Source organism: Carcharodon carcharias, chromosome 33 (assembly GCF_017639515.1).
Source record: "Carcharodon carcharias isolate sCarCar2 chromosome 33, sCarCar2.pri, whole genome shotgun sequence".
Classification (NCBI taxonomy): Eukaryota; Metazoa; Chordata; class Chondrichthyes; order Lamniformes; family Lamnidae; genus Carcharodon; species Carcharodon carcharias.
This window is the reverse complement of record NC_054499.1, coordinates 1,005,967-1,022,775: the sequence shown is the minus strand read 5'-3', so window position 1 is coordinate 1,022,775 and position 16,809 is coordinate 1,005,967. Positions and strand designations below refer to the sequence as shown.

At 47.6% G+C, this 16,809-nt stretch overlaps 1 protein-coding gene and 1 long non-coding RNA gene across 2 annotated transcripts; one reads left to right on the top strand and one right to left on the bottom strand.

The window, feature by feature from the left end:
* Positions 1–1,251: 1,251 nt before the first annotated feature.
* LOC121272282 (ceramide-1-phosphate transfer protein-like) lies at positions 1,252–12,473 on the top strand. The gene is made up of 4 exons (XM_041178849.1): positions 1,252–1,848; positions 4,947–5,017; positions 8,983–9,152; positions 11,409–12,473. The coding sequence occupies exons 1-4, from the start codon at positions 1,722–1,724 to the stop codon at positions 11,932–11,934; spliced, it is 894 nt and encodes a 297-aa protein (XP_041034783.1). The 5' UTR covers positions 1,252–1,721; the 3' UTR covers positions 11,935–12,473.
* LOC121272285 lies at positions 8,725–16,759 on the bottom strand. The gene is made up of 3 exons (XR_005941868.1): positions 16,628–16,759; positions 12,467–12,634; positions 8,725–9,010 (listed from the first exon to the last, which is right to left on the bottom strand). It is a non-coding gene; the product is annotated as an uncharacterized LOC121272285 (long non-coding RNA).
* Positions 16,760–16,809: the final 50 nt, after the last annotated feature.

Below are 16,809 nucleotides of genomic sequence, written 5' to 3'. Positions count from 1 at the left end.
TTCATGGCACTACCAAACCGATAACTTCACACTTATTCACATTCTATTCCTTCTGCCACGCTCTTGCCCACTCACTCAGCCTGTCTAAATCTCCGTGAAGCCTTCTTTACAAATAAGTAAACTGAGCACTGAAGTGTAATTGATCAAGGGGAAATTAATTTGTTCCCCACATTATTTTAGCAGATACATTTCTCAGTCTTGCAACTCCCCTGGTAGAAATATTGTGAAAATATGTAAATAGACAGATGTTGGGGAATTCATCGATATCAATTTTTTGAGGGTGCCAGGTGAATGGAATTCCCACCACACGTACAGCTGTGCAGCTATCGAGAGGGAAAAAACTGCCACGAGGCCATATTTAGTAATCCAACTGCTTGGGTTAAGGTGTACAGTATCATTCGTACTTCCTCAGATACTGAAACAATCCATGTCCAAATGCAGCAAGACCTGGGCAATATCCAGGCTTGGGCTGACAAATAACATTCATGCCACACAAGTGTCCAAATGACCATCTCCAACAAGAGAGAATCTAACCATCGCCACTTGACATTCAATGGCATTACCATCACTGAATCCCCCCTATCAACCCCCTGGGGCTTACTATTGACCAGAAACTGAACAGGACCAGCCATATCAATACAGTGGCTACAAGAGCAGGTCAGAGACTAGGAATCCTGCGATGAGTAACTCACCTCCTGACTCCCCACAAGATTGCCCACCATCTACAAGGCACAAGTCAGGAGTGTGATGGAATACTCCCCACTTGCCTGGATGAGTGCAGCTCCCACAACACTCAAGAAGCTCAACACCATCCAGGACAAAGCAGCCCTGTTTGATTGGCACCCCATCCACAAACATTGACTCCCTCCACCACTGACTCAGAGTAGCAGCGTGTGTACCATCTACAAGATGCATTGCAGGAATTCACCAAGGCTCCTTAGACAGCATCTTCCAAACCCACGATTACCATCATCTAGAAGGACAAGGGCAGCAGACACATGGTGACACCACCACTTGGAAGTTCCCCTCCAAGTCACTCACCATCCTGACTCGGAAATATATCGGCCGTTCCTTCACTGTCACTGAGTCAAAATCCTGGAACTCCCTTCCTAACAGCACTGTGGGTGCACCTACACCACAGGGACTGCAGCGGTACAAGAAGGCAGCTCACCACCACCTTCTCAAGGGGCAATTAGGGATGGGCAATAAATGCTGGGCCCAGCCAGTGACACACATCCTGGGAATGAATAAATAAAACAAACCCTAAGGTCCAGTAAAGTCAGGATCATAAAGATAACAAAGTGCCGGAAAAACTCAGCAGGTCTGAGAGAAACGAAGAAGATTCGAATGTTTATTTCAGATTTCCAGCATCTGCAGTATTTGGTTGGTATTAAAGTTGGGATCATATTAGGCAGTTTACCTACGTAAACCATTGGCAGCCCCGAATACTGAGTAACACCGTGTGTACTGCAGAGGGATTCTGGGCAGAATTACATGCTGCAGACACACAGTCCCCTTTTAAAATGCTAATGTATTGACTCTGTGATCGCCGGGAGGGGAGAGTACTTTGGAATCTGTGTTTGCAGTGACAGGGTCAGAGCACTAATGATTAAACATTACACAAGACCGAACAAAGCTGACAGTTTGAAATGAGAGCTCTGTCCGCACGCAGTGAGAAAGTGGAACAAGGCCTAACCGTGCATTAAGTCTGCAAATCCGAGATGTTTTCGAGAAATCCCCACACAATGAATAAAGGGGGATGGATATGCGGCAAAGGGAGAATGCTCCGGTTTCTGCTGCTTCTAGTCGGCCTCCTCCTGCTTATCTATTTAACAAACTTCAACAACCGTGAGTATAAAGGATTATCCAGGTACATGTTAAAGGGGAGCTGAAAGATGTCACCCGCGCATTGTTTCATGTCCACGTTCCACCGAAAATCTCTGTGGTTGAGGATCATAGCAACTGAGGGTTAAAGACAGGACCGTGTTGACTCAGTCGCTTTAATCAAGTGCCTGGTGACCCCAGCGCTCATGTTCCTGATCATTAAATTCATACTCAAAACAAAAATAAAAATACCTGGAAAAACTCAGCAGGTCTGACAGCGTCTGCGGAGAGGAACATAGTTAACGTTTCGAGTCCGTATGACTCTTCAACAGAACTAAGGAAAAATAGAAAAGAGGTGAAATATAAGCTGGTTTAAGGGGAGGGGGGGGGGGGACAGGTAGAGCTGGATAGAGGGCCAGTGATAGGTGGAGATAACCATACTGTCCAGTCCATACTGTCGCGTTGTTAAATCTCACTGCGATCCTTCCCACAATAACATAAGTAGGAGTTTGTCTAGGGAGCAGGGGACTAGGGAGGAATATCTCGATAAGACTGCAATAGTAAAGCTGAAACGGAACACAAGGGAACAAATTTATCCACACCAAAAAAAAAATAGGTTTGAAGTGAGGGTTAGATTAGTTAAAAACAAAAAAACTGCGGATGCTGGAAATCCAAAACAAAAACAGAATTACCTGGAAAAACTCAGCAGGTCTGGCAGCATCGCTAGGTTTAGTGATAGGGTTAGGGCTAGTGTGTTCCCGGTAAGGCTCGAGTTACTAATAGAGGTAGGGTTAGTGATCAAATTAACACCATTAACTAGGTGTTCAGGTTAAGTCACTCACCATCCTGACTCGGAAATATATCGGCCGTTCCTTCACTGTCACTGGATCAAAATCCTGGAACTCCCTTCCTAACAGCACAGTGGATGTACCTACACCACATGGACTGCAGCGGTTCAAGAAGGCAGCTCACCACCACCTTCTCAAGGGGCAATTAGGGATGGGCAATAAATGCTGGGCCTAGCCAGCGACGCCCACATCCCGTGAAAAAAAAGTTAAGGTTAGTACAGACATTTTCCTAACTCCTTCTAACGGCTTCAGATAATATTGTACTAACGGTGCAAGATACCACAACTCGTGGCAGCGGCACACCCTCGAAAGAATGTACTGAGGAGGCTTCCACATCGGATAATTCAGAGGAAGCACAAATCTGGCACATGCAGTGACTCCAAAATTCTTTCTGACGGATGGGAGCAGATTTTCAGACCCCTGGTGTTGAAGCAAGTTGCTGTTTTTAGATTCGGAAAGTGTGCCCTTCATGAATTTCAGCTACATACAATGGATGAACAGGATTGGTTCTGTGTTAAAGGGTCAGATGGCAAGTCGAATTTATGACAGGCCGCAGTTTTGAAGCATTGCGTCAATGTTTGGTTAGTCCAAAAATGGTGACATTTGTTTTTTTAATGAAAATTTGTAGTTATGTTTATTTGAAAGAGGAGCAGCGGATAGATTCCAAGAATGAAGTGCTGGAATGTTTCCTCCTATTACCCTGCACACAACACAAACAGATAACAAAAAATATTGAATTACATTTGTTAGAAGCATTCAATTGTTCTGCTTTAGGATCCTCCCTGGTTGTCACGAGATGACATGTGAGTAATTCTGCAGTCCGCTCTTATATCAAGCATCTGATTGATGCCTTTTTATTCAAAGCGAGCAACTCCAGCATTTTCCACATAACCAGCAACAGCCTGGCCAATCTTCGAGACATACAAAAGAGGAAGAGGCGCCAAGGTGCCTGAAGATCCCCTTCACTAACGGCTACCACAAAATCCAGTTTTTCATAGGGCCGCTCTTCCTCGAATCGCCAGTCCCCCCCCCCCGAGTTCTTTCCCGTACCTTCATCTACAAATACCGTTAACTCCTCCTTCATTGTTAAAGGTCCCATTCCTGTTACCTTTTGATACACCGAGGGACTTTTAACTTCCCCTAACTGGGGGGACGATCGGATTCTTACAATGAAGCGGGTGAAATTTCCTGCTCGCTTTCATTCTGCTCAACTCCAGTCGTTTATTACATCAATGGGATCTCGAGGGCATCTCAGCACAGCCAAGAGAATGGGATCAAACCCAGCAATTACAACCAGATCTGACCAGTTCCTGTGGCTGGGCTGCTATTCCGCCCTGGAGTTGAACAACAAGAATGCTCTCGGGATACAATTCCGCTTTCATTGTGAAGAAAACTTTAAACTGCAAAAGACTTGGACTAACAAATGAGCGTGTCCTACCCAGATAGCAGTCAGTGAACAGACTGATTCTTGACCTCGCCAGGTAGAGGGATCCAGAGCACAGGATTTGTTTCTCTTTCCTTTTCTGCCTCACCATTGAGGTATTTGGACTCAAAGCTTGATGCAGCTTTATGGACAAGTTATCACCATTTTTAACTATTGGTCATAAACTCTTTCCAGTCACTAATGTCAATGCTGCCACACTTCAAGGAGAACTGTCTTTGAAGTACTTTCTTTGTCCTTTTGGAACACTGGCCATTAAAGAGTTGAGGAAACAAGCCATCTGGATACAGAGCCCAGCCCGTTGGTAATTGATTTTACAGGAGTTTTGTCTGAACGTCTGTAGAACTGGCTTCAAGAAGAACATTAGCATTTGTTTGATGGTCCTCCCATTGAATCTGGAAGATGCAGTGGAGGCATTGCTAATGGAATTGCCCTAGTGCTCTTAAGAGTTGCAGAAAGATAGTCCAGGTTTCACTGCAATACAAGTGTGGTGATGACAATTGCTCTGTACATGAGGGCTCTTTTTGTTGACTTCCAGAGTCTTTGTTGTCAATCATTCACTGCCATAGTTTGTAGAAGGCTGACTGGCAAATCTGATCCAGTGTTGGAATTCCTCATCAAACATGGCCTTTGAGAGAGGTGGATGCTAAGGTATGGGAGGTGTTAAACTTTTTCCAGAGTATCTCCTTCAACATATATGGGAGGAGAAATATTTGGTTTTATATATGGCTCCGTATCACATGAAGCAGTGCCCAACTTTATAACATTTATATCCAGACTCTGCTGTAAACCAATGTCCAACACTTATTTTTGGTTTTTATTGTTTCCTGCAGCCCAATTTCATCAGTTAATTGCTCAGGGATCAGGGACTGAAAACAGGGAAAAGGAGCATCACATAAACAAGGTATGACCACTACCCACAGTGAACACCATCCCCCGATAATGTCAAACCCCTGCCCCCAGTGTAGACATATGTGTTTGTCTGTAGGGTCCTGAGGAAGTGCTGCACTGTTGAAAATGCTGCTTTACCTAGAAAGGGAATTTTACAGACCCCCCACCCTCACCACTGCAAACCTGCTGGTGGGGGGACCGTCAAATTCTGTCTATAGATTTATTTTAGTTTAAAATTAATTGTAGTTTAAAAGCCAATAAATATGCAAATACAAACAGACATACGAATTAAGAGCAAGAGCAAGCCTGCTCCACCATGCAATAAGATCATCGCTGACCTGATTGTAACCTCCACCTCACATTCCTGCCTAACCCCGATATCCTTTCACCCCCTTGTTTATGAAGAATCTATCTAGCTCTGCCTTAAAAACATTCAAAGACTTTGCTTCCACTGCCTTTTGAGGCAGGGAGTTCCAAAGACTCACAACCCTCATCTCTGTCCTAAATGGCTGACCCCTTATTTTTAAACAGTGACCCCTAGTTCTAGATTCTCCCACAAGAGGAAACATCCTCTCCACATCCAGCCTGTCAAGACCCCTCTTACATGTTTCAATCATGCCACCTCTTATAAATGCTGGCTTATCCAGCGATGCCCACATCCCATAAATTAAAATAAACTCTTCTAAACTCCAGCGGATACAAGCCCAGCCTGACCAACCTTTCCTCATAAGACAACCCACCCATTCTGGCTATTAATCTAGTAAACCTTCTCTGAACCAATGCATTTACATCCTTCCTTAAATAAGGAGACCAATACTGTTCACAGTCCTCCAGATGTGGTCTTACCAGTGCCCTGTATAACTGAAGCATAACCTCCCTATTTAATATTCAATTCCCCTCACAATAAACAATACCATTCTATTAGCTTTCATATCAAGTTATGCAGTGTGTTCCCACCATTTCCCAGCTGAGGTGTGGTGCCCAGAAATGAATGGTGTACACAGATGTGGTCTTACTGAAAATTATAAAACTTCAGCACAACTTCTGCACTTCTTTAAATTCCAGCCCCCTTATGCCAAATGCCAATATTCAGTTGGCCTTTTTGGCTACTTTTTTATACCCGTGTACATGGAGACCCAAATCCAATTGCTTCTCCCACAGAAACTAGTGCCTCATCATGAAAAAAAACATTTGGATTCATCCTTCTCAGAGTCAAAGTGGAAGACCTCACACTTTCCCAACTTGAAAGACATCTTTAATAGTTCTTTCCACTCACTTAAATCTGCCTATGTCCCGTCATAATTGTATCTCCCATATACAAAAGTTATTGTCCCTCCTAATTTAGCAAACTTGGATATTTGGGCTTGATAAATCAGATGGGAAAAGATGAGGAGCTCATAGTGTTTTAAGGATACTTTCTTAGAACAGCACATTCTGGAGACAATGAGAGAGCAGGCTATACTAGACCTGGTATTGTGCAACGAGACAGGATTAATTAATGATCTCATAGTGAAGGAGACAGCAGATAAACTGAAGCAGTATTTTGCATTGGTTTACACTATAGAGGGTACAAGTAACATCCCAGAAACAGCTGTAAATCAGGAATTAGAACGGAGGGAGGAATTCAGGAAAATTACAATCACCAGGAAAGTGGTACTTAGCAAATCGTTGGAGCTGCGGGCTGACAAATCCCCAAGTCTGGATGGACTTCATCCTAGAGTATTAAAATAAGTGGTTAATGAGCTAATTGTCATGTTGGTTTTAATTTTACAAAATTCACTAGATCCAGGGAAGGTTCCATTAGATTGGAAAATAGCAAATATAACTCCTTTGATTAAAAGGGGAAGGAGAATGAAGGCAGGAAACTACAGGTCAGTTAGCTTAACATCTGTCATAGGGAAGATGTTAAAGATGTTACGACCAGACACTTGGAAAAATCCAATTAATCAGGCAAAGTCAACATGATTTTGTGAAAGGGAAATTACGTTTAAATAATTTATTGGAATTCTCTGAAGGAGTCACATGTGCTGTGGAGAAAGGGGAACTGGTGGATGTTCTGTACTTAGATTTCCAGAAGGCATTTGATAAAGTGCCACATCAAAGGTTATTTGGAAAATGAAATCTCATCATAGAGGGGTATTATATTGGCATGGATCGAAGATTGCTTGGCTAACAGGAAGCAGAGGGTTGGCATACATGGGTCTTTTTCTGGTTGGTGGGATGTAATTAGTGGTGTGCCACAGGGATCAGTGCTGGGACTTCAACGTTTTACAATTTAAGTAAAGGAATTGGATGAAGGGACAGAAGGTATGGTTGCTAAACTTGCTGGTAACACAAAGATAGGTAGGAAAGTAAGTTATGAAGAGGATATTAGGTTACAAAGGAATATAGATAGGTTAAGTGAGTGGGCAAATAACTGGCAAATGAAGTATAATGTGGGAAAGGTAAAAGAAGGTGTAAGTAACTTAGAGCAGTTCAATTTTAATAGATTGAGGGAATGATCATAAACATGTATGGAAATAAGTTTTGAGGATGTGAACCAAAAACGCAAATGTTTATAAGTACAAAAGTTAGCGCCTATAAAGGGAAAAGAATAACAGAATAATGGGAAACTGTTCATTTTAGTGGGAAGAATAGAAAAGACTATTATCTAAATGGTGAGAGACTGCGTGCTCGAAGATACCAGGGATCTGGGTGTCCTAATGCATGATTCATAAAATGGTAGTATGCAGGTACAGCAAGTAATTAGGAAAGCTAATATTATCATTTTTGCAACAGGAATTGAATATAAAAGTAGGGAGGTTATGCTTCACTTGTACAAGATACAGATGGGACCACATCTGGAGTACTGTGTACAGTATTGGTCTCCTTATTTAAGGAATGATGTAAGTGTGTTGAAAGCAGTTCAGTAAAGGTTTATTAGACTAATACCAAAAATGGGCAAGTTGTCTTGTGAGGAAAGGTTGGACTGGCTAAGTTTGTATCCACTGCAATTTAGAAGAGAAAGAGGTGACTTGATTGAAACCTTTAAGATAAGGTGGATGTGGAGAGGATGTTCCCTCTTGTGGGAGAGTCTAGAACTAGGGGTCACTCTCTAAAAATAAGGGGTCGCTATTTAAGACAGGGATGAGGAGAAATCTTTTCTCTCAGAGGGTAGTGAGTCTTTGGAACTCCCTTCCTCAAAAGGCAGTGGAAGCAGAGTCTTTGAATGTTTTTTAAGGCAGAGCTAGATAGATTCTTGTTAAACAAGGAAGTGAAAGATTATCAGGGGTAGGTGGGATGTGACTATCAGATCAGCCATGATCTTATCGAATGGCAGAGCAGGCTCGAGTAATCTACTCCTGCTCCCAATTCCTGTTTGTATATTTTTATTCTATCCTTTCATATAAGTTATTAACATATGACGATAACCTGAGGTCTCCCTAGAGAAACCACTTGATGCATCCTGCCTACATTTTTAATGAGACATTAAATCAAACCTTTCTGCCCTCTCACTGATACAAGATCCAAGGGCACTTTCCAAAGAGCAGAGGAATTCTCACATTATCCTGGCCATATTTCAATCAACACTACTAAATTCAGAAATTTACCTTGTTGCACTTTGTGGGAAGTTGCTGTACACAGATCAGTTGCTATGGTTCCCCAAATTACAAAAAAATTACACTTCAAGAGTGACTGTGAAACACTTTAGGATGTCTTAGCATCATGAAGGGAGCTATATAAAATCTAGTGATTTATTTTTGCATTTACATTATAAGGTACATAACTAAGTGACCTGGGTATGCAGACAGTATGAATCACGTTATTGTGAACATATCTATAACATTGAGTGGGGTGCAGCAGGCTGTCCCCAACTCATACACCAAAGACATACAGAAAAAGGAAGCAGTAGTAGGTATGAGTGGTAGGTATTAAGGATAACTAACTCCATTTTAATAGCTATTTCTTGTTCTTGTGTCCTTTGATGACTGGAAGTAGAACATGGATGCTTCAGATTCAGTGAATTCTGTGGATAAAAATCACAGAGGAAAGTGTGACAGCAGCAATTTCCAGCTCAAACATGTTCAAGCAGCTTTCCAGGCTTGCGTGACAAAGAATGAAGATATTTTGCTTAAAAGCTACCTTGAAGGATGGACAGAACTCCAAAAGTAAGCAAACAAAATAATAATGAAATCATCTTCATTTGACAACAGAGATGGAGATGGCAAGGTAATGGACAGGAAAATCCAGAGAGCAGCAGATTATTGTGGTACAGAGGGAACATGAGACAAGACTCCTGGCGTTAGAGAAGTGAAGAATATCTCTGGGATGTAAGCCGGGGAAAATGACTGAAGTAATATGGGTAAGGCAAAGGACAAATAGTCTGAAGTTAGCATGCAGGGCCATGGGGAGCTAGAGGAGCTTGGAGGAAACATGAGATCTTGCCGACGTGAGGAGCTGAGCTACTGGGTTCTTGATTAACTGTGACCTGCAGAGGGCTGAGGCAGAGACACGAACAAGGAGATCTTTAGAAAAGTCAATTGTCAAATGATAAGGTATGATCTGGGATTTCAGCAGGACAGGAATAGTAATGTAGCTGGGTTTCATTATGGAAATGGAAAAATTGCCAACACATTTAATGTAGGAAAAACGACCCAAGGTGCTTCACTGCAGTGCAATATGCTAAAAATTGACAGAGCCAAAGAGTATGACAGGAAACCAACATCTTGGTCAAAATGGTAGATTTTGATAGACTTTCAAGAGAGGTTTATCAAGAGAATTCCAGAGTTTGGGGCCTAGACGGTTAAAGGTGTAGCAAATAATGATGGGAAAAAGAGTGGGGATGAAGCCTCTAAGAGGTTAGAGTGGAGAAATTCTCAGATGCTTATAGGGCTGAAGGGGGTTTCAGAGTTGGGGAGGAGTGAGGCCATGGAGAGATTTGAACTGGAGGATGAGAATTTTGAATTTGTAGCTGTGCCAGACCAGGAAGGAATGTGGGTCAGGGAACACAAGGGATTGTGGGCGAATGGGCTGGTGCAGCTGAGCTGAAGTTTATTGAGGGTAGAAAATAGGAGGGCATCGGAGTAGCTGAGCCTAGAGATAACAGAAGCATGGATGATGGTTTACGGAGATGAGCTGAGGCAGGACTGGAGACAGGGATTGTTATGGAGATGACAGTAGGTTGTTTCCATGATGGATAGGGTCCGAGATTGGAAACTCAACTCAGGGTCAAATATTGATATCAAAGGTTGAGAGCAATCTGGTCCAGACAGGGAGAGGGATTGAATCAGTAGATAGGGCATGAAGGGTTAGGCAGGGACTAAATAAAAACGGCTTTGCTCTTCTCTAAATTCGGCCCCTTTAAGGATCAGGTTCCACCTTTAGGAACGTTTAACACCATCTCTCCCCTTCATTGGCTGGTTATGGAATTCAATGTTGCCCTCTGCTGGCACAAGAGTGACATGACACCCAACTTACAAAGTTATTGTAGAATCACCAGACACCAAGAAATACCTAACTATTTCTGCACAAAAACAGGAGGTTGGCCCATTACAGCCATCTCCTATGAGTTCCCTAGTCCAATCCAACTCACTTAGCTCATTGACCAATGTTGGGTAATTAAGTCCACCCACTTGGCCTGATTGTTGTCAATGAGAACATGTTGGAGGGGTGGGGAGGTGAGATAGTGGGGGCCAATAATCTTTTACTGTTGGCTGTAATAATTCTATATGAAATGATCTTAAAGTAGCCTTAACTCATATGAAGGAGCGTTTATATTGATTATATAGATGTGTTTGTGAAGACTACCTAAAAATACATATTTATATCTTTCTTAGAGAACATCAAAAAAGGCAAATCTTCATCTGTTATGTTGAAATACAAATTAACAAAAGAAATGACTGATCCAGCAGATCCACAGTAAAAGTATTGCACATTTGCCACCACTGGGTAAAATGCTATACCTGCCCTGGGAGTGTTTGATGGGAACAGTGTAGAGGGAACGTTACTCTGTATCTAACCCCGTGCTGGACCTGTCCTGGGAGTGTTTGATGGGGACAGTGTAGAGGGAGCTTTACTCTGTATCTGACCCTGTGCTGTATCTGTCCTGGGAGTGTTTGATGGGGACAGTGTGGAGGGAGCTTTACTCTGTATCTGACCCCATGCTGTACCTTTCCTGGGAGTGTTTGATGGGGACATTAGATGGGAAATGTAACAATTAAAAATAGAGTAGTTGATTCCCAGGTAAGAGAATTGTATGTGGGACGTCATTAGCAAGAAATTCTAGATACCTGATATCCTACTTCCAGCATTATATTGAGGATGTGCAGTGGCCTAATCCTTCTAGCATGAACATAGCTCCAGGGTATCGTGGGAAGATGGTCAAGTCTATTTTCTTGTAACACATCTTGGACCTTTTTTTTCAGATTTATCAATGCACTTGGCACCATATTTGGTTTTATATCCCATGAGGTCACCAGTAAAATGAGGGTAATCATCCAGCTTCAGCAAGGAGTGCATGGAAGAGAATACACCTCAATGCAGTCCATGATTCATTACGAATTGGCAAATAATGTGGTTAACTTCAATGAAGTTTCCAGTGACCACCTGGACTCAGGCTGCCGCACTTTACTGCGTCTCCACCGAGCATTACGGTGGCTACAGCTCTTTCTCAATCAGTTGAGGATCAGCTCTGAGAATGACTCAATGTCTACTATTTGTGCTGAGGCCTACGACCAGTCCCTTGGCAAGTACCACAGTTGGTTTGTACAAAAAGCTGCTAGGATTGCATTCCATGCCCTTCCACAACGGACTGATTTCCTTCACATATTGTGTATGGAAGACAGCAAGGAGACTAAAGACAAACTGAGGAATAGTGTGAGCGTGATTGAAAGAGTTTATAATATTACACAACATACGTATGAACAGTATAATATGCTTGAATTACCCTAAACCCAGAGTGTTTTATCAAATTGGATAAATGCATTGTGGCATCGAAAGAGGAAATCACTGAAGATCAAAGGGACTCACTGAGGCTGCTTTAAAGGAGCAATAGAAAATGTTAAACTTCAATAGCAACGGTTGCGTTTTATACAATGAATCAACTGATGAAAAATTTTCAACAACCAGAGACAGTGAGCCGTGGAACACACATTCCTAGAGCAAATGAGTGAGTTACCCGGGACTGAGAGGTCTCAGTATAATTATATGACCAGTATAGTGAAGAAACCCAACTGGTTTCAGTGATTTTTCTGAAACAAGATCATTTTATTTACCACTTACTGAAGCACAGTTTTCCATTGCTCAGACACCATTGCTATACATATATACACATGATAAGGCTGCTGGATCTGGACATCGCACAGCACTGTTCTTGGAAATCAGCTGGCCACTCAGTTGTACCAAATCAGTATAGAAAAGTTATGTAAGAATAAAAATAAAGCAATGGAAAGTGTAATTGACAGTGCAATAAAGTGGCACCTACTTAGCAATAACTTGTTCACAGTTTGGGTTCTGCCAGGGCTACTCCCCTCCAGACTGCACTTCAACCTTGGTCCGAAGATGGATGAAAAAGCTGAATTCCAGAGGTGAGGTGACAGTGATTGTCCCAACAAAAAGGCAGCATGTTACCTGAGTGTGGCATCAAGGAACCCTAGCAAAATTAAAGTAAATGAGGTTAAAACAAAAACAGAAATATGTGGGAAAAGTCAGCAGGTCTGGCAGCATCGGTGGAGAACAGCACAGTTGACATTTCGAGTCCTCATGACCCTTCAACAGAACTAAGTTAAAAATAGGAAAGGGGTGAAATATAAGCTGGTTTAAGGGAGGGGGTGTTGGGACAAGAAGAGCTAGGTAAAGGGCCGGTGATAGGTGGAGATAACCAAAAGATGGGGATTGGGGAAACTCTCTATTGATTGTTGTCACATCTAGCACAAAGGAAGATAGCTGCAGTTGTTGGAGGCCAATCATCTCAGCCTCAGGACAACTGTGCAAAAATTCCTTGGGGTAGAATCTTAGGCCCATTGCATATTCAGCAGCTTCATCAACAACCTTCCCTCCGGCATAAGGATCAGAAGTGAGGATGTTCACTGATGATTGCACAATATTCAGCAGCATTCATAACTCCTCAGATATTGAAGCAGTCCACACCCGCACACAAGACCTGGACAATATTCAAGCTTGGGCTGAGAAGTGGCAATTAACCTTCACGCCACACAAGTGCCAGGGAATGACCATCTCCAACAAGATAATATGTTCTCATCTCCCCTTCAGGTTTCCTTACATTCACCACTGGCATTCTGGGGGTTATCATTAACCAGAAACTCAAGTGGACCAGCCATATAAATACTGTGGCTACAAGGGCACATCAGTGGTTGAGAATTCTGAGGTTAGTAACTCACCTCCTGACTCCCCAACCCAAACTGGAGGAACAGCACCTCATCTTCCAGTTAGACACTTTACAGCCTTCCGGATTCAACAGTGAGTTCAACAACTTCAGACCATGAACTGTCTCCTCCATGTGGAATATTTCCCCCTCCCCCCCGCCCATGTGTCAGTCTCTGTCTTGTTCTTATATTTCTGTTTTCAGACGGTGCTGACCCTTTTCCCACTATTACCACCGACTCAGAATAAAGTCAAAAAGCTTTGGTCCCAATCATTACCTCCCTTTACCTTCTGTGACATTTTGGTTTATGTAAATCGCTGCTACCCCCCACCCCCTCCCCCCCCAACCCCCTGACCACCTCCCACCCCCTGACCACCTTCCCCCGCCTCCCCCTCCCCCTGACCACCTTCCCCCCCACCCTCCCCCTGACCACCTTCCCCCGCCTCCCCCTCCCCCTGACCACCTTCCCCCCCCCTCCCTCCTGAGAAAAGCAGCGAGGGAGAAGCTGCAGCAAAAACCCATCACGTTTCTACTCTTTTTCCAGTTCGGGCCTGGACTTGAAACGTGAAATGTTTGTGTCTCCACAGAGGCTGCCGGACCCACCGGACCTGCCCTGCCGGAACTGCCCTGCCGGACCTGCCCTGACGGACCTGCCCTGCCCTGCCGGACCTGCCCGACCTGCCCTGCCTGACCTGACCTGCCCTGCCCTGACCTGCCTTGACCTGACCTGCCGGGCCTGCCTGACCTGACCTGCCCTGCCTGACCTGACCTGCCTGCCCTGCCTGCCCTGCCGGGCCTGCCTGACCTGACCTGCCTGACCTGACCTGCCCTGCCGGACCTGCCCTGCCTGACCTGACCTGCCTGACCTGACCTGCCTGCCCTGCCGGGCCTGCCTGACCTGACCTGCCTGCCCTGCCCTGCCTGACCTGACCTGCCTGCCCTGCCTGACCTGACCTGACCGGGCCTGCCTGACCTGCCGGGCCTGCCTGACCTGACCTGCCTGCCCTGCCGGGCCTGCCTGACCTGACCTGCCCTGACCTGCCCTGCCGGACCTGACCTGCCTGACCTGACCTGCCTGCCCTGCCTGACCTGACCTGACCTGACCTGCCTGCCCTGCCGGGCCTGCCTGACCTGACCTGCCCTGACCTGCCCTGCCGGACCTGATCTGCCTGACCTGACCTGCCTGCCCTGCCTGACCTGACCTGCCCTGCCGGACCTGACCTGACCGGGCCTGCCTGACCTGACCTGCCCTGACCTGCCCTGCCGGACCTGACCTGACCGGGCCTGCCTGACCTGACCTGCCGGACCTGACCTGACCGGGCCTGCCTGACCTGACCTGCCGGACCTGACCGGGCCTGCCTGACCTGACCGGGCCTGCCTGACCTGACCGGGCCTGCCTGACCTGACCTGCCTGACCTGACCTGACCTGCCTGACCTGACCTGACCTGCCCTGACCTGCCCTGCCGGACCTGACCTGCCTGGCCTGACCTGACCGGGCCTGCCTGACCTGACCTGCCGGGCCTGCCTGACCTGACCGGGCCTGCCTGACCTGACCGGGCCTGCCTGACCTGACCTGACCTGACCTGACCTGACCAGGCCTGCCTGACCTGACCTGACCTGACCTGACCGGGCCTGCCTGACCTGACCGGGCCTGCCTGGCCTGACCTGACCGGGCCTGCCTGACCTGACCGGGCCTGCCTGACCTGACCGGGCCTGCCTGACCTGACCGGGCCTGCCTGACCTGACCGGGCCTGCCTGACCTGACCTGACCTGACCTGACCTGACCAGGCCTGCCTGACCTGACCTGACCTGACCTGACCGGGCCTGCCTGACCTGACCGGGCCTGCCTGGCCTGACCTGACCGGGCCTGCCTGACCGGGCCTGCCTGACCTGACCTGCCTGCCCTGCCTGACCTGACCGGGCCTGCCTGACCTGACCTGCCCTGACCTGACCTGACCTGCCTGACCTGACCTGACCTGCCCTGACCTGCCCTGCCGGACCTGCCCTGCCTGACCTGCCCTGCCGGGCCTGCCTGACCTGACCTGACCTGCCCTGCCTGACCTGACCTGACCGGGCCTGCCTGACCTGACCGGGCCTGCCTGACCTGACCGGGCCTGCCTGGCCTGACCTGACCGGGCCTGCCTGACCTGACCTGACCTGCCCTGCCTGACCTGACCTGACCGGGCCTGCCTGACCTGACCGGGCCTGCCTGACCTGACCGGGCCTGCCTGACCTGACCGGGCCTGCCTGGCCTGACCTGACCGGGCCTGCCTGACCTGACCGGGCCTGCCTGACCTGACCGGGCCTGCCTGACCTGACCTGACCTGCCCTGCCTGACCTGACCTGACCGGGCCTGCCTGACCTGACCGGGCCTGCCTGACCTGACCGGGCCTGCCTGACCTGACCTGACCTGCCGGGCCTGCCTGGCCTGACCTGACCGGGCCTGCCTGGCCTGACCTGACCGGGCCTGCCTGGCCTGACCTGACCGGGCCTGCCTGACCTGACCTGACCGGGCCTGCCTGGCCTGACCTGACCTGACCTGGCCTGCCTGGCCTGACCTGACCGGGCCTGCCTGACCTGACCTGACCGGGCCTGCCTGACCTGACCTGACCTGCCGGGCCTGCCTGACCTGACCTGACCGGGCCTGACCTGCCTGACCTGACCTGACCGGGCCTGACCTGCCTGACCTGACCTGACCTGACCTGACCTGACCTGCCTGACCTGACCTGACCTGCCCTGACCTGCCCTGCCTGACCTGCCCTGCCGGGCCTGCCTGACCTGACCGGGCCTGCCTGGCCTGACCTGACCTGACCGGGCCTGCCTGGCCTGACCTGACCGGGCCTGACCTGCCTGACCTGACCTGACCTGGCCTGACCTGACCTGGCCTGACCTGACCGGGCCTGCCTGACCTGACCTGACCGGGCCTGCCTGACCTGGCCTGACCTGACCGGGCCTGACCTGCCTGACCTGACCTGACCGGGCCTGCCTGACCTGGCCTGACCTGACCGGGCCTGCCTGACCTGACCTGACCGGGCCTGCCTGACCTGACCTGACCGGGCCTGCCTGACCTGACCTGACCGGGCCTGACCCGGCTTTCCCAGCATCCACAGGATTTGGCTTTGAGCTGAAATCTCCAGGTCTCAATGGCAGCAGTTTTCCCCCAACTAACTCTATCCGGAGCCCTCGGGGGCTGAGTGTCCGATTGTTTGTTTGGTAATTACTCCCGCGAAACACTTTGGGAGGTTTTACTGTTAAACACACAATTCTGGCAGCAAATCCCCACCATCCAGACACTCTCCTGCTGAAAGAATCACTCCTCCGCCTTCCCGCCGAGCACCGGGGCACCCGCTCCTCCGCCTTCCCGCCGAGCACCGCGGCACCCGCTCCTCCGCATTCCCGCCGAGCACCGCGGCACCCGCTCCTCCGCCTTCCCGCCGAGCACC

What these genes read in the sequence shown, in the direction of transcription:
- LOC121272282 (XM_041178849.1), top strand. Translation starts at nt 1,722, where the DNA reads ATGTTTTCGAGAAATCCCCACACAATGAATAAAGGGGGATGGATATGC. An exon ending in TTTAACAAACTTCAACAACC is followed by an intron (nt 1,849 to 4,946) that starts GTGAGTATAAAG and finishes TGTTTCCTGCAG; the next exon opens with CCCAATTTCATCAGTTAATT. An exon ending in AGGAGCATCACATAAACAAG is followed by an intron (nt 5,018 to 8,982) that starts GTATGACCACTA and finishes GACTGGAAGTAG; the next exon opens with AACATGGATGCTTCAGATTC.